The 19,312-nt window shown below is 23.5% G+C and overlaps 1 protein-coding gene across 2 annotated transcripts; it reads left to right on the forward strand.

The window, feature by feature from the left end:
- Positions 1-835: 835 nt before the first annotated feature.
- On the forward strand, positions 836-19,312 carry LOC122855707 (homeobox protein Hox-D3). Of its 2 annotated transcripts, none has more exons than XM_044157262.1 (3): positions 836-2,127; positions 14,162-14,384; positions 18,440-19,308. In XM_044157262.1, the coding sequence occupies exons 1-3, from the start codon at positions 1,356-1,358 to the stop codon at positions 18,669-18,671; spliced, it is 1,227 nt and encodes a 408-aa protein (XP_044013197.1). In that variant the 5' UTR covers positions 836-1,355; the 3' UTR covers positions 18,672-19,308. The 2 variants fall into 2 exon arrangements, with proteins under 2 accessions (XP_044013197.1, XP_044013196.1); XM_044157261.1 differs by having other exon boundaries at positions 842-2,127; positions 14,156-14,384; positions 18,440-19,312.

Here is a 19,312-nt window from a genome sequence, read left to right on the forward strand (position 1 = left end):
AAAAAAAAGAAACGAGCATACTTGTGCAAATGTAAGAGGTACTGTAAAGAAATAAAGAAAGATAAAGAATGAAAAAAAAAATGTACATGACGAAGCCAATAAATAATACAAGAAATAATAAAAAAAAAAAAAATTTTTAAAAAAGCGATCGCCAGCAGTATTTTGCACAAATGTTAAATGGGTATCAATTTGATTTGAGCCAATGAACGTGAAATAGGGCGTTCCAAAATAAGACTGGATTGGTTGATAAGAGTAAATGGGCGTGATGGGGTTTGTTGAGGGCCATTCGATTACGAATGGACTTTGTTCAAGTGGGGGGTTATAGCACCTGGTGTATGATGAGCTCTATGTTGTGAGAATAAGCTAAACCAGCTCACTTCTTCACGACGAACCGGCCAAGCCAGATCCCACAACAAAAAATTAATTGTTTTATTTACAAATTAAAATTATACATGAAAATATAAACAGTTATTAAATATTTTTATTATTAAATATTGTGAATACAAATAATTGTGATTAATTTTTTTTTTTTTTTTTTAATTAATTTGTGATTGAGTACTGGTTTTATTTTTAAAATGGTTTATAAAAATTGTGACAGGTGCTTGATGGATTGATCGATGGATACATTTGTATAAAATAAACTGAACAGTTTTTATTATTTTTTTTTAAATATATAAACAATTGTGATGGGTGAAATTATTAATAATTAAGTGGTAAATATTTTTTTCTTTTTTTTATATAAATAACAATTTTTTTCATCTTAATAAGATTGTTTAGTTTCTTTTTTTTTTTTTACTGTATACTTGAGATAAGTGATTGTGAATTATAAGTGTTAAAATTAAAAAATTAAAATAGTCAATTATATATCAACTTGAAAAAATAAATGAAAGTATGATAATTGCAAGAAAAAAAAAAAAAGTATAAATAAAACGTAGCTATCATCTGAATAATAGGGTAGAAGAAACAAGGTAATATTTATATATTTATTTTTTAACGTTGGTGGTACATTGAGTAAAGACTTGAAATAAAAAAAAAAAAAAAGAGTAATAGTATAGAATGCTTACCAGCTTACCTGGAAAAACCACTGTAAATTTTTATGGCCCATAAAATGGCCGACGAACAACCAGGACAAAGATACGCGAATAAACGTAAAAAGACAATTACTCATTGCCACGTATGCTTACCGTAATTTCCAAATAAATTATCAAAATTAAAAAATTAAAATTAATATAAAAAAATAAAAAATCTTGATTAAACAAAGATAAAACAACTAACAATAATACTATTTAGTTCTAAAATCAAAAAAAAAAGTAAATATATTAATAAAAATTTGAAAAAAAAAAAATAATAACAACATGTCAGAACACGGTGACAGTGACGTTGATCCCTCTGAGGAAATAAATGTTGATGAACTTGATTCACGCAGTTGTTCACCACGTAATTATGTTAATACAAATGACAATCACAACAATGAATTACCGTCGGATTGTTCAACATCACCAATACATACAAAAACATTAACAAATGATACATCATCACCACGTAGTCATCCATTCAGTATAAGTCGTTTACTTGGTGATAATAATCATCATAATATAACAAATAATAAAAGTCCAAGTTCAGATGATCAAGATAGTGAAAAAGAACGTAGAACATCATGGGTATGGGATGAACGTAGTAATCGTCATTTACAAATTGAAGATGGACATAGATCATGGAATGGTGATATTGAAGAAAAATTATCAGACAAAGATGATGATGATGATGATACTGGTAGTACACCTGAAATTGGACAAAATAATAATACAACAATGCATCCAAATGATTTATTATCACCATTTAGAATATTTCCTGGTGCATCTGGTTTATTATACACTGGTGGTGCTAGTGTTATACGTGTACCAGCACATAGACCACAAAATTCAAATGGTCAAAATAATAATAATAGCAATAATAATAATAATAATAATATGCAAACACAAGGACTAATATCACCATGGAGTCTTCAAGCACTTCAACATAGTCAACAACAAGCTGCTGCTGTTGGTCTTCATCGTGCAAGTATATTAGCAAATCTTGCTGCTCATCCACTTCAGTCACATCCACATCTTAAAGATCGTCTTGCTGGTAAGAATAATAATAAATAATTATACAAAACAAAAAAAAACATTTAAAATAAATAATATAATTGAATAATTATTATTCATTTATATCCTCATCCTGAGAAAACACATTTTTCATTTTAAAATTACATTACAACTATCATTTTAACATTACACGATTTTATTGCAAGCCTTAAGTCTTGGACAAAAATAAAAATAAATAAATAAAATTATTTTTTTTTTTTGTTATTTAAAAGAGGATGAAATAAATGACGAATATATTTTTGAAAATGATGGTTTTTTTTTCGAAATAAAATGAGCTAAATTTGATATTTATTTTTGAAATATTTCGACTGACATGTGCATATATTTAAGAATTTATATTATATAAATTTAAAACGAATGAAAATCAAAAAAGAAGATAGGGCACAGTGTAAGAGTTGATGCCGCGCCTCAGTGTGAAATACGTAATTAGAGTACACTTAAGCAAATTCCCCTGATGTCGTGTTTTTCGTGCGGATAATGAAAGCTAGTATTATATTGCCATGGCGTGAGTTAAATCGTATTTACAAATACAAGTAAAATATTATTACTTGATAGTTATTCTCTTCAGATGTATATACACACTCGGTTACTTGCCGGAAGGATAAAATATATTTAAACACGCTATAGATTATGAAAAATATATTTGAATGTTATACTTGGTTAATTTATTTAACTATGATTTATTAAGTGTTGAGGATTGATCATTTTCATCAAATGAATTTATGTATACATCTATGTATAATGATTATTTTAATAATCAACAAATTGCAAAAATAAAAATACTAGTAGCTCAATGAATAGTCAGACAATGATTCAACTTTAGTCTTTGTGTTGATCTATACAAGACAAATTCAATTTGACTTGTCACTTTACAATAAATATCATTTAATAGACGTGATTTGTGTCCATTTGTGTCCATCATTCAACTGATAATTAAAAAGAAAATAAATATAGTTAATTACCTTTTATTTTTATTCATTTACTAGATTTTTTTTGCCAATTTTTTTTCATTTTTTTTTCAATTATTTAATTATGTATTTGTAATTTAACGATTGATAATTAAATATCGTTGTCAATTTACAAGTTTCACTTGAAATTTAATTAGAACTATTTGTTTTTTTTTTTTTTTTCTAAACAATATTTTCTATTTTTAATAGATTTTTTATTTATTCAACTTTTTTTGCATATAGATTTGTATTTTTTTTTTTTTGGTTTTTTTTTTGTCCACGATTTTTTTAGTACCTTGATAATGATAATTTTTATTTTTTTTATTTTTTATATATATTTTTGTTCTTATCTAAGTGGGTGGGATAATTACCGCGACAAGTTTCTGCACGATCGACATTTAATTCATGCCGATAAAGTGGTTCGATAAATAATGACAGAATAAATTCGTTAATTGGAATTATCATTTAAATGATCTCACTTTTAGTTTGATGATGCTGCAATATTCTTAGTAAAATTTTAATTTTTTAAAAATAATCATATTTATTTCAAGTATCACAAACTCGTTGGATTTAAAGCAATCTCGACAATTATGTGATTCAATGAGTTGGTTTGTGTGTACATTTTAACCGGTAGCTTTGATTTTAATTATCGCAAATTTTAAACGTCAATATTTAGCAATATTATTTTCATTCAAGTATACTCGTTTAATTTTTTTTTTTTTTCATACTATTTATTTCCTTGAAAATAAATAATTTAGATATCAATTTTTTTTTTTTTAATTTTATTCATTTAATTTTTTGCTACCGTTTTTATCATTATGCAATTTCACAAAGTGAATGTTCTGTCACTTTTTTTACAACTACAAATAAATATTATATTTTTATTAACAAAAATATTCATTTGACAAGGCTTTTAAAATTTTACTCATAAAATTAAAATTTATCTATTTATTTCATGCGAATTTTCAATCGAGTTATTAACTCAAAATTATCACAAAGTAAGGAAGACATTTGTTCCAGTTGTTGGCTATAAATTTTTATAAATAAAAAAAAAAATATAATTTCACATCTCTTTAACTATTTATGTATTTAAAAAACATTTTAGAATAGCATTATTTTTTTTTCTCATCAGTCTCATTATGATTTGAACGGTCAAGCTAATTTTTTTTTTTCTTTTTTTTCTCTTACAACAAAGTATCCTCGAGCATCCGTTGTTCATTTCCGGCACCGATGAAATTATCCACTCTAAATACATCACTTTGTAGATACACATACATACGCATCTCAAGAAAATATGAAAAATAATAATAATAAATAAAAATATCTCTTGGCACGCTTAGTTTTTAGTGGCATTTAATTTCTTGGCAATTTTTATTTCAAAAAAAAAAAAAAGAGAAAAATACTAAATGTCAGTTATTTAACGAATTGCATGATCAGCATATGTCCACGTTGAATTGCAAAGTCTTGTCATAAGTTAAAAAATAAAAAATAAAATTTTTTGATGTTATAATTCAGTCTTTTCATGATGGTATTTTATATTTTTTTATTTTCTCAATTTTATTTCCTTAAACACAAAATTAATAAACAAAAAAAAAGAAAAATTTTTTGTCCAGTTGAATGTATGTATGTGTGTGTCTATTTTAATTCATGTACAGTTGAAATAATATTGTTGAGACTTGGTTTAAATGTTAATGTTGATATGTGTTAGTGTATGGCAAAGTTAGTTGGCCGGAGGCCAGGGATAACCGGGTACTGGGAAGCAGAGAAAAAATAAAAATAAAAAAGGCATCGCGTGACCAAAACCTGAAACAGATTCTACTGCAACAAACTCCATACTTTGGATGAGAAATATGCCCTATCCTTTTCATTTATATATATGAGTATTTTTATATTGACTGTATTGAAATTTCGCACTCGCAGTTTATTTATTTCTTATTTTTTTTTTTTGATGAGTTTAAAGAAGAAGAGAAAAAAAAATTTGTACAAATGCGCAAGTAGAAACAGACATATCATGTCAGACATTATACGAAAAATTCTTTTGGACCATCACTTGGTCCAATTGACCATGTTACATTCACCTGAAAGAGCGGATGTATATCCCATATATTTTTTTCACTTAATTTTTTTTATTCATTCACTGTATTTTTTTTTTTTTTTCAAATATAAGAATCAATTATTTATCTATTAATTTTTTCTTTTTTAATTCTTTCATTGTTGGGTATTTTTTTTCGAGTAAAAAAAATTTATTTAAATAATATAAAATTAAAATATCAATTGGCTATTTTGCACAAGTCATTGACACATATTTTTTTGATTAGATTTTATTTTTTTAATTTAGATAAATACCTTTTTACAAATATGATTTTCAATTAGTTTTTTTTTTTTTTTCTTTTTTATTTCTAACAAGTATAAAGCTTTAAAATAAATATAAATAATTATAATTTTATTTTTTTTATTATGAGAAATTGTGTATGTAATTCGTGGTAGGTTGATGGTCATATTATATACTTGGATAAAAATAATTTAAAGATGGAAAAATAAAAAAAAGATGAGCAAGAAAGTGCTAATGTGAGTAAGAACGCTGTCACGCTTGTACATGATGATTTGTTTGTAGCAATAATAATATAATATACATGCGTCTATTAGAAACAGTATAAAAAAAAATATAAATAAAAAAATCGTGTGTAGAACAGTAGTAACACGGTAGATATTAATTAGAAGGTATACATTCAAAACACCAATTAGTTAAACATTCAATCATTCTTTACATATATTTTTTTATCTATTTTTTTTTCTTCTATACAAAAAAATTAAACAAAAAATTAAAACTCTGAGAATTGTTAAAATAAAAATAACTTGTTTTTATTATTTATATTTTTTTTTTATTAATAATCATTTAGCTTTATTTTTATCAAATATTTAAATATAATTTATTTTTTTTTTTTAAATAAAAATTTATCAAAATGATATATTGTTATTTTTTAGATAAAAAAACAATTTGTTATTTTTACATTTTTATCAAATATTTAAAATGAAAATATATTTTTTGTAGATAAAGAAAATAAAAAAAAAAAATTAAATGATTAAAAATATGTGTATAAAAAATAAAAAAATTAATATTGATTTTTTTTTTTCGTTTAATTTTTGTTTTAATAAATAAAATTATCAATCAATAAGATAATAATTTATTTATTCATTTTTAATAATTCCAAGTAATTGAAAAATATTAAATTCATTTACTTTCTGTATACATAAAATATATATCAATGAAATATTTTTATTAGAAAACAACAAAACCACAAATTGAAATAACAAAAATATAAATAATACGTATAAGTGTTGTTAAATTATTGTAATACAATTTCAATTGTTTCTCAGAATAAAAACAAAAAAAAAAATATATATAGAATTTTAACGAGTAGATACAATTTGAGTCTTTTGAATTTACCAAAGCCTTTCTAGAACCATAATGGCCGATCATAAAGTATTAAGTACAACTCCAACTTTGCAAGGACTGCCGGAAGAAGTTTGCAAGGTACTATGTAATCGTCTGTGAACGAGTGCAAACTAATCGGACAAAAATACATAAATTTAACTGACCAACAATATATATTATCTCAAAAACTAGATGAATCGTTTTTACCTTAATTCTTTTTCTTTTTTTTTTTACATTAAAAACTTTTAACTTGATAAATTTCGTAGAATAACTGTCAATGAAAATTATTCTCACTTTTATTATATTTATTTATTATATTGCCTCTGTTTTTTTTTCATTTATTTATTTATTTATTTATTATTATTATTATTTATAATATAGATCTACAAAACGGATATACTAGCAATAAAAATCAAAAGACATTATATTTTTTTTTTTTTATTTCTTTTTGCTAATTTATTTCAAATACGTTTCTCTGACACACTTGAGAAATTATCATCATCATCATCATCATTATCATAGACTAAAATATTATATACATATTAAAATGAAATAATAAATTTTATATATTATTTTTATATTTTTTATATATATATTAATTGGGAGGAGCAAACGGTAGCTTTATTACCTGTTCCAATAAAAATGTTAAATTGAGGATCTTTTTAGTGCGTTATTCTGTGAAAGTGATTCTTGGTATATCTTATAATATCCAGCTATATTATTACGACAATGTATTCCTTGTGTGGCTTTTTGATTTCTCAAAGCCGACGGAAGCATAAGGCAATTTACCTGAGGCTACTGCGAATCACCAATGATTCGTCGTTACAATGATCATTCTCTTTATTTTTCTGTGACTATTTTTTTATTTTTTTCTCATTTTATTTATATCTAATTTTTTCTTTTTATTTAACAAATATATATTTTATTTTCAATTTTATTGTCGTCATCAATCATCGTATAATAATTTATCATCATAAAATCTTCGCACAAAGTTGTTCAACTTTTTTTAAAACCTCGATTAAAAAAAAAAACAATAAAAAAATTAATTTATTATTATTATTATTATTTGATAAATAAAATTATAAATAAATGTGTTTTGAAATAAAAAAAATAATAAATAAAACAGTTATACTTTTACGTTTTAATAATGATAAATTAATTTTTTTATTACCGAGTTTTTTTATTCAGTAAATTACTAATGATTAAAATTTAAACAAGTATATAGTGTTTAGTTAATAATTAATAATAATTACATTGTTGTTGATTGTAATTAATGCTAAAAATAGATCATAGAATGAGGCAGGGTGTTGTAAGTTGAATTATACTGTTGACTGATCGTTTTGGCGAAGCCAAGTTTTAGATTTTGCAGGATTATTTAAGTGGCAGACTATCTAAGGTTTAGCAAAGTGATCGTTCATCATCATTTACATACCAAGCAACTAATATTTCATATATATAGGATACACTAATACAATATTACGTTAATGTTGTACATGAAGAAATAACCCTTCATGATAATAGACAATATACTTGGGCTTATGCTGATATTCAAGACAACTTGGGTAGCTTTATTATTAACGTGACTTCACTTTAATGTTGCTACAGTCAATTAGCTGAGTATATCGTCTGTCAACACTATCAAAAATTAATTTATATATTTCTATATAATAACCACTGAAAGACAAGACAAAATTAATCTCAAAATTTATCATTAAAATGAGATTAAAAAAAAGAAAATCATATATTTTTATATAAAAATTTGCAAAGCTTTTTATGTCGATTTATTAATTTATTTATTTGATTTAAAAAAAGCTTAATTTAATTTAAATTTGATGGAAATATAGATTTGTAATTTAATTAAGAAAATAGTTATCATTTAGATTTTGAAAAATTTATTTTTATAAATCGTATATTATTGAATTTTTGTAGACAAATTTAAATATATGAAAATAAAAAAAAAGTATAATTCTGTGCTTGTATAATAAATCGGTAAAATGACAGCAAAAAAAAATCTCCCCTGGGTGGATATAAAAAGCGATGACCCTGGAAAAGTATTGGTATAAAATATTTCAACCCTAACCCCAACATAATATATTTCAAATCGCTTTGGTCCATACTTTTACCATTTGTCAATTTATGTTATATTTTACAACATATTTATCCATGTGGCTTTCCGCATACTATTTGCGATTTTTTTACATAAAAAAAAAACAAATATATATATGAAAAAATCCCTGGAGAAATACAAAATGTCACTGTGAATTTTATCGTATCGCAAAATCATATATTCCAAATAATATTTATGTCAGTATATATTTTTTTTCTTTTTCAAAAAATTCAATTCCCAAAGTTTTTAATAATTTTAAATTCTCGAGTGTATATATTGATAATTGATTAATAATTTTTTTTTTGATTTAAATAATAAATGTAAATAAATGTATGATGTGATTAAAATAATCGTATGAATAAAAATTACAATAAAAATTTGAATAAAAAATTACAGGATGTGGAAGCATTGAAAATATAAATTTTATTTTTTAAATAATAATGGAAAAGTAGTTAATGTATATAATAAAAAAAATATTGTTAACAATGTATTAAATCGTGAGATTTTAATTTTAAATAAAAATAAATATTCTTTTGAATTTTAGTAAAATACTGTATGGTGAACCATAAGGAACAATGGGGTGGAAAAAAAATACATGTTGATTTTTTTTTTTAGTAAATTTATAAAAGTGGTGAATTCTGGTAAAACCGAGTATGGGTAAACCGCAGTAAACAGATTTCAAAGGTGTCTTTTCTCGCGTGATTGTGGTATTATTGTGTCTTTTGAATTTTCATTTTGTATATGGTCATTTAGTCACATGTATACAAAAATTATATGCCAAGAAAATCAGATAAGCTATTTTATATTAAATACAAGAAATAATAATTATTATTTTAAATTTAACTGAAAATTTTTAATAGAAAATCTTGTTTATAAAAATAATTATTAATAATTTATTTTTCATATTTTAAACAAGCTAATTATTTAGCTATTATTTATTTTATTCTAATAACGATAAAAAAAATATTTTAAATGCTTAATTTTTTTTGTAAAATAAAATCCAGCTTTTGAGCTTTTAAAAAATTTTAAATATATTTTTTAAATATTGAGCTTTTTTGAAGAATTTTATACGTGTTTTTTTTTAAATTTAAATTAATTTGTTTATTGTAAATTGATAGTTATAGATATTAAATTTTTTTATGTGTAGTTTGTTTATTTAATGCGATTTTTCATTGACACATTTTGGTAATATCGATAATGTGCGAGTCACCAGTGTGCATGAATAGCATCATCCAACATTTTCTTGAGGGTTGGTTGAACATAAGACTGGATATATTCAACAAGAGGGCACATGTTTTATATCGACTTGTATAATATATATATATGAGCTTGAAAAATGATCAGTAACCCTCTTGAATTTTACCATCACCCATTTGCATTATTACATCAAATATAAATTCATTTTTATTTTTTTTTATAATGACAATAAATACTAAAAAAACAAATTTTAAATAATAAAATAAAAAGCTTGTAATAAATAATATCCTACTATTATCATTTTTTTTTTATAATAAACTTTTAAATAATAAAATTTTGGCAAATAATTATTCCTTTTTTTATTCCGTTATTTTTTTAGAACAATATCATCATTTGTCATAATAATTTAAAAAAACAACTAGTAAAAAACAAAGGAAAAATCACAATGATTATTTTAAAATGATAAATATTAATTTTCAACTTGCCAATTTTTATTTATCCATCATTAAAAACACTAAAAATATAAAAGACAAAAAAAAAAAGCTCATTTATTTTTTTATCTAAAATATTTTCAATTAAAAATAATATAAACATGTTAATAAAAAAAAAAAAATATCCATGAACAAAGAAAACTAAAATAATAATAATAAAAAAAAAAATAAAAAAATTAATTTCATAAAAAATTAAATGGTTAAAAGTTAAATGTATGTAGCATAACAAAAATCAAAATGGCGTCGCTTACATGTTATTTTATTGAAAGAGAATTGGCCTTTCTACGAATCGCTTGTGTCTTGTAAGCGTAATTCTTATAGAACTGACAGTTATGTATTTAAGGGTTCAATTACATTCTATATAAGCAAAAACAATATTATTCCAACTTAGCATACACAAATAGCCAAAGTAAAAAAAAGTTAAAAAAAAAAAATAAAAAAAACAATTTACATATATGTTTGTACCTAATATACCTGCATCATCGTAAAAGCGATTTAACAATTTTTCGTGAAAATAATATTAAGTATATATGCGTGTGCAGGGGTATGTACATATGAAAATAAAAAATAAATAAAATAGAAACATGGAATAGTGTACATTTGCACGCGAGTATATTTTTTTTTATGCTCAATAATTTATACACAATGTGCAATGTGCTTTTTTTTTTAAACTATTCATTAAAGTCATAAATTATTTATATTATTTACATTGACAATATGTATAGTGATGATGACTGTTGTTAATTTTCAAATGTTTTGAAAAACCAAGCGGCTGGAAAATTCATGACATCCTGCTTGACAATTAATATTAACAACAAAATTTTCCTCGTGGGACTCGTTACGCCTACTCAACAGTCAACACTTTGTATATATTATTGTTCATCATGTCATGCAACATATAAATTTATAATATCTTTTGCTAATAGCAAATAAACTAGTTTGTTGATAGCCTCAAAAAAAAATAATACATTTAAATAAATAAATAAACAATTTAAAAAACATATAAATTTCTTTTGTGTGAAAAAAATTTTTAGTATTTTAGTATTCAAGATAACAATTATATTTTATTGATTAAAAAAATAATTATATATTTATTTATTCATTTATTAATCATAAAATAATCAATGAATAAAAATATGATAATAATTTGTTTGTTGATTTTTTTTTTAAATTGTTTTGTTCTCATTATTCATGACAACGAGAGTCATGATTCTTGGGCCAAGTGATTTTTTTGCTACTGTGTTTGCATATGTTCATGTAATTTTATTTGATGTACATTTATATATGCAACAAGTCATGAATTATTATTTATTTTTTAAACATTTTTTACAAAGAAAAAACAATTTACTTTGAAGGCCACAATCTCTATTACTTCTTGATGCACACAGTCAAACGTGAGCAACAAAATAATGACTTTCTCTAATTCTTCTGTCATATTTTGATTAGATACCTAGTTTGTCAGTGAAATATTACATCATTTAAAAAAATGAAAAAATATAAATAAATAACATCATACAACTTGACTCATTTGTAAGGTAAATAGTGTCTTAATATTGTGACATAGTAAAACCGACAAAGGTTATGCGTCTCAAGCTCAGTAGGTCAAAATATTTTTCCCTTATATTTTTTTTTAACATCGTGATGAATCTGTACTTGTTTTTATTATTTGCGGTTTTTTCTTTTTATTCTTTGTATACAAGGCTGTTCTATAACTACACTACTAAATTATTATTAACTACATTGTTAAATAACTTGCAGTTTTTATTTACTTTGTACTTTTTTTTTTTTTGAAATCTATTTTGTTGTTTTTGATAATTTGACGATCTAAATTTCTGATATAGTTTTCCAGTTTTTTTTATTTTTACTACCCCTAGCTACTGTTCAACCCCCTGAAAAAATTTCAAGCTGAAAATTCTATAAATTTTTTGTAAAATTTCATTTTTAAAAATTGTACATTTATATATGAATTTCAAATTTTAAAATTTATTTATTTATTAATTTTTAATCTATGAAAAATTAAATTTTTTTTTTATTGTTAAATAAAATATTTATACAAATTGCAGACTTGAAAATAAACCCCTATTTTTTAAAATTTTATTCCCTCATCAAAACGATAAAATAAAGCCAATTTTTCTCCGAAATAAACACAGTTAGCTTTTTTTTTTTGTCTCAACTATCTCATAAGAAAATTATTTCTTTTTTCCGCCAGAAAGATGATTAGTTACATTGTTATATCCAATCTTGGGTAAAGCTTTTTGTTTTTCTTTCGATATGATCAAAATGAGTCAAAGTTTTTCATGTTTATGTGTATCAAATTTTTAGTATACATACTCTGGAGAGACAAAACTTTATCTTTGTATATATAAGTCATAGGAAGCCCCGACGGCACCATGAAGCCGACAACTTCTCTTTACTCATATTTATTTTATGTGTGTGTGTGTTGTACATATAAAATATATAAACATGTAACCACCTACATGTTTGCCACTGACACGCTTCGTTTATTTATGTCAGCCATTTTGCGGCAATGGTAACCATCTTGTTTTTATGACTACCCTTTTTACCACAATAGCTTACAATATAAATGTATCTTTTATCAAGTCTTTTGACTTTTTATAACATATTATATTCTCGTGCAGATTTCATTAAATTTAAAAATATAATAAATTCATTTTAAACTAAATAAATAAATAATTTCAAATTAAATTCATACAGAGTAACAAAAAACAAGCCTAAATAATGAATTGAATTATTTATAAAACTGATAATATTATAAAAATTATCAATATACAGTTTAACAAATAAATAAGGTAATTTTTCAACATAGTAGTTTTTTTACGAGTCATGTATAACCACTTTGTACATCGTTACTAGGAAGTATCCTTCATATTTTATAAATACAAAGCGAAATAACAAAAAAAAAATTATTATATTATCTTTATCGGTGTATATACGTGTATATTATTGTGTCCACCCTCTGCATGAACAACTTGACTATTTTTTATATATTTTTTTTTTCATTATTATTTATTTTATTTTCATGTCCTCGATGTGTTTTGGTCGCTGGAGTGTCGTTAGAAACACGCCAACTTTATGTATGATGGTTAGCCAAAAAAAAAATAAAATAAAATAATCCATGTATTCAACGAATAATATAAAAACTGTAACAAATATATTTACATTAATTTTTTTGTTAAAAATATTTAAAATCAAAAAAGCTATATAATAGAAAAATTGAATATTATATAATGTTGTTTTTTTTAATTTAAAAATAATTAATTAATTTAAATAGAAAAAAAAAATGTGATATTTAAAAGAAAGAAAGAAAAATATGTATTTTAATAATTAATAAATATTTTTTTTCTTTGTAAATAATTGATAATAATATAAAATAAAAAGTAATATTTTATTTTATCAGACTTGTTGATTCGTGGAAATATTATTATGAGCTTGTCTACGATGGGTATTATTAACTTTTAACGAAAACTAATTACGAATAAATTACTTTGTACATAAAGAAATGAGTTTATGAGTTTTATAATATAATGGGTATAATGGTTGGTACAGGATTATCATCATAATAAGGGAGTGACGTAAGTGTTGAGAACAAAATGAGTATAAAATAAATTGATAAAAGGGAAACATTTGATGATTATGTTGAAAAAGGTGTTGTGAAAATGATCGTAAAGGGTAGATGGATATGAAAAATTATCTACATAACAATAAACACCCTTGAATAAAAACAAAAAAATAAAATAAAAAGCTATACAATAATTATTATTACATGTGAATAATTGTTATTTTAATATTAAAATATTTATCTTGTTTAGTTGCAGGTGCATTTCCAAGAAGAATTGGACATCCATATCAAAATAGAACACCACCAAAACGAAAGAAACCACGAACAAGTTTTACAAGATTACAAATTGCTGAACTTGAAAAACGTTTTCATAAACAAAAATATTTAGCATCAGCTGAAAGAGCAGCACTTGCTAAATCATTAAAAATGACTGATGCACAAGTTAAAACATGGTTTCAAAATAGAAGAACGAAATGGAGGTTTGTCTATTTAATTATTCTTAACAAAAAAAAAAACCAACACAAAAACAACAAAGAAAATTATAAAAATCAAATTCTAGCAAAAATAATATTTCCTTTGTGAAAATAAAAATTAATTTGATAAATAAATTAGAAAATAAACAAAATTTATTATTGGTAATATCGGTATGTTAATATAGCAAGTTGTTTTTTTTTTTTTTTTTTTTGGGATTACCGTGTATGATTTGAAAAATAAAAATAAAAAAAGAAAGTATTTTTAGAGAGAGCACATTGGGTGTCCCCATCAGTGAATGCGTATTAAAACGGGCTCCTCTTCAAGATAAAGCCTGGTTCAAAAACACGTCATTTAGATAAAGAAATAAAAAAATAAAAAAAATATATATGTTGTATAGAGGAGCCCTGGATATCAGAGACGCGTCCGTCCGGCGAGACGTCCCGACATTCTCCAGAGGATATCGTTACGATATGCCCTGTACACCAAAACTGTTGACTCTCTAAAAGCAACCCCACAACGACCCCCGGGACCGTTATCCACATAACTATATAAAAAAAAAAAACTGATGACAGAGAGGTGCTCAATTTTAAAAGGCACATAAGGATACAAATCACGATAAAATACTTTTTAAATACCTGAAAAAAAACAACATAAATAAATAACAATAAAAAAAAAACATAAATAAGTTTAAATAAAAAAAAAATAATAATTATTTGAATTTTGAAAAAATCTATATATTAAATACTTTTTAACAAATTAACTATTACGTGATTTAAATAATTTTAATAATTGAAAATAAAATATAAAAAAAAAAAACAATTTGAAAAATTGAAAATATTTTATTTATTAAAATTGATAAAACAGTTTATGATTAATATCAGTGTATTATCAAATTTATGAACACGATTGATTATTTGATACTGTCAACGTAATACCGTAAAATGCATTTTCCATTTATTTATTTTTTTTATTTTTTTTTTTAGAATTAGTTTATCGTCAATTGACTTTGAAAGCTGTCTACACAAGTTACCTGACACTTGATGTCTTGACACGTGAATATAAAATAAAAACACATATTCAAACATACAATGTGTGTTTACTTATTTATTGATTATTTCTAAAAATACTTGAAATAACAAATCGATACATGAAATAAATAAAAATGATAAAAAATAATTGTGAATGCGACGGTAGCTGTTGTGCGCATTAGATCCATATTGAATATATCATTTATAAAATAAACAAAGATGACCATACATAGTATATGCATATACAAATGAGATAATTTGAAAAGCATTAAATAATTCATTCATCTAACAGCTTAGTCTTGTCCTGTACATTATGTAGTCGTTTTCAGTTAACCCCTCTTTTCTTTATCATCATGCTCCCCTATCTCATCGTACACAGTTTACTCAATATCACTGAGGATATCTTTCTCCCACCTTATCCTCATTGTCTCCTGTATATTATCCTCTCCCTCTTTCTCTTTTTATCTCTCTATTTTTCTCTGTTGAGCTACATCATCCCCTTATTCTCAATAAAAATGAAAAAAAAAAAACAACCCCTCTCCTCTCTCTTTGACATCACAAATACTTGCTTACATTTGACTCCATCCACGATCTCACAATTTTCTCGAGCTTTTAAACTGTCAAACATTCTAAATTCAACGGATTTTGAATCCCTTCGATTTTCTCTCGTTTTATATATACATCCAACAACCAACTACCGGTTTATATCACTTGCCTTTTCCAATTTCTCCCTCATCTTGTTAAACATTCATTCACACCAATCCCCCTATTTTCTATCTTAACTTGTACATATTCATTTTACCATTTCACTTTATTTTATAACTTTATAAATGTAAAACCTATACTGCAGTTTGCTTTTCTTCTTGTTTACTTGTTTTTTTTTTTAGTTATTTTTTATAAACCACCCTCGTAAAACTTGAGTGTAATTTTTTTGTTATTTTTTTTTTTGTATATCTAGAATTTTTTTTATTTTTAATATAATTTAATATATAAATAATTTCATGTTTAAGACTTGTGCGATAATTAAAAAATTAAATTAAAATTTCTTTCATTTACACAAATAATAATAAAAGGAATAAAAAAAGGCTAGTCTTAATTGAATTTAATTTTTTTGTATTTTTTAATTATTTAAAATGAAATTTAGTTTGAAGATTAGGGATATAAATTAGAAGGGTTGATTATTAGAGTTGAATAATATTCAACGGTTTTTGTGGGTAATAGACAAATGAGGTACCATTGAAAATGAACGATAAGGATAATGCATGTCGATGTCAGGAGTCAGGACCAACCCCCATTCTTCATATACCAAATGATATCAAGCTTTTTGGCTTGTATAAATTCAAATTGGTGTAGTAATTTTATAAGCTTACTATAATACCAAACTGAATAAACCAATCGACAAAGAAATTATTAATTTTTAATAATCAACCAAGTTAATTATTTTGACAGGGATGTGACATTATATTTATACATCAATTTATCAAAAAAAAAATATATTAAAACTTTTAAATGAAATTTCTTTTTTTCATAAAAATATTTTAAAGAGATTTCTTTTTTTATTTGACTCAAGTAATTTGTCATATTTTTTTTTGTTTTATTTATTCAATTTTAATGAATGCCAAATGAGTTTAATAACTTCTACTGAAGATGTAGAAAAAAATGAGAATTTTTTTTTTTTTTTTAAATAAATAAAAAACACTGGCTACCCGGTTCATCGTAAATTACAGGAAACTGTATATTGTAAAACGGACATATACGTTGAGGAAGAGTTAATAAGCAATGGATATAATTTTTTTAAGAAAATAAATATTTATGAATAATTTTTGAGGATATATATGAACATTGAACAAACTTACTGGTCTTAAAAAAAAATTTTAATATTATTTTTTTCATTAATTTTAAGTCAATTATTCTGTTGTTTGATTTATCAGTAAATAATTAATATTAATGTTATAATTTTCCATAACAAATATAAAATTAAAAATGAAATTAAAAAATTATATTAATAAAAATCTTAAAAATTTGTGTTAGAAATTTGTCAATACAAAAAAGATATAAAATTTAAAAAAAGATTTTTTATTTTTTTTTTGGTTCTGTCAATATTTCATCTGATACCTTTGGTGATGATCGAAATGGTCAATCCATCATCAAACCATACAGCTACTGTGATTTTATAGATATTTTTTATCCTTTTTTTTTTTTTATTTTTTTTTATTTTTTTTCTTGTCGATCCGTCGGGTATCGAAATAAAAAATATAAGGTAGCCGCGAATCAAATACAAAAATAAATAAATAAAAAAATATAGAGAGTGTAAAAAAGGTTACTACCTCGTAGTAGCCCGAGGGCAATCTGTCGTCTTGTTATTCAACATCGAAAACATTTAATTACCAGAAGCTAAGATTAAATCCTAATGAAGTCAGAGTGCTTCAACGATGATTAGCTCGTTTTTTATTTATTTTTATTTATTTATTTATTCTCAGTAGTTAATATAAAAATGATTATAATAATATATCAACTTAAGATAAACAATTTAATTAATTAATTAAAATATTTATTAAAAAATTGATAACTCTTTTTTTTTTTATTATTAATACTTATTAGCTCTTTAATTTTGTTGTTGTTTTTATGAATTTTTTTTTATTGCTCTTTGTGTTTTGATGAATATAAATGTGTTTGAAAAAAAAAATTATTTTCCATGTTATTTTGGGTTTGGTGTAATGATTTGCCAAATAAATGTCTGACTACGCAGGTCTCCTTGGGGTTGAATAAAAAAAAAATAAAACAACCCAGTGAATTTTCTTTTTGCTCCGCCTCAAAAGCTGCGCAAATGTCGTAAGCTAAACTAAACATGCGCACTTGATAAATTAAAAATTCATCTAATTGATAATTAATTCAGGAAATTTTTAATTTTTATTAAATGTTAAAAATGAATTTATACATTTTTTCATCAACCTTTTGTCTGATGAGTTTTATTAAATTTAAAAAGTATATAAAATGAATGAAAATTTAATGAAATTATTTTATTTTTACAGACGTCAAACAGCAGAAGAGAGAGAAGCTGAAAGACAAGCAGCAAATAGATTAATGATGTCGTTGCATTCAGAGGCACTTGGTAAAGTTGGATATCCAAGTGGTGTAGGCAATCATCCAGGTAATTCACAAGTGACAAGTATGGAGGGTCAATCAGGTCCACCACAACTTGGCCATGGTCAATGGACATCGCCATACGGACCACCTCAACCACTCACCGAGCCAATTTGCTAAGAATTCATTTATTTTTTTTTTTTAACATTTAGTGTCGACACTAGAAATATTAAAATCATCATGAAAAAAATTAAAGAAAATATATAAACTGATTGTGTAAATAATCTTTAAAAAAATATTGTTTTTTTAATTATAATCAAGTGTAGTATGAAAAATTTAAAAAGTGATTATCAAGTGACGAGTGTGATTGAAATATAAAATTTTTAAATAAAGGACATATCTGTATATAGCAAATATAACTTTATCAATTTAATTAACATTAAATCGTAGATTAAAATCACTACGATATAAAAAATAAATAATAAAATTATATATATATATATTGTCGTTATAAACGGCACTAATAATTGCTATGATAAATATTAAAAAAAATAATAAATATAAGTGAAAAAAAAAATTTTAAAAACAAAAAAAAAAAATATTAAAAATATAAAAAATAATTGAATTTAATTTTAAATTTAAGATCAATGGTAATTACACCGATGTATGATGTATAACGAGCTATGTGATTTTATGTACGTGTTGTAAATATTATAAATATTTAAAAAAAAAAAATTAAAAATATAAAGAAAAAATAATAAAAACCAACGACAATGATGTTGAATAATAAAAATAAAAAATTTAAAAAAAAAAAAAATACA

Source organism: Aphidius gifuensis, linkage group LG4 (genome assembly GCF_014905175.1).
Source record: "Aphidius gifuensis isolate YNYX2018 linkage group LG4, ASM1490517v1, whole genome shotgun sequence".
NCBI lineage: Eukaryota > Metazoa > Arthropoda > Insecta > Hymenoptera > Braconidae > Aphidius > Aphidius gifuensis.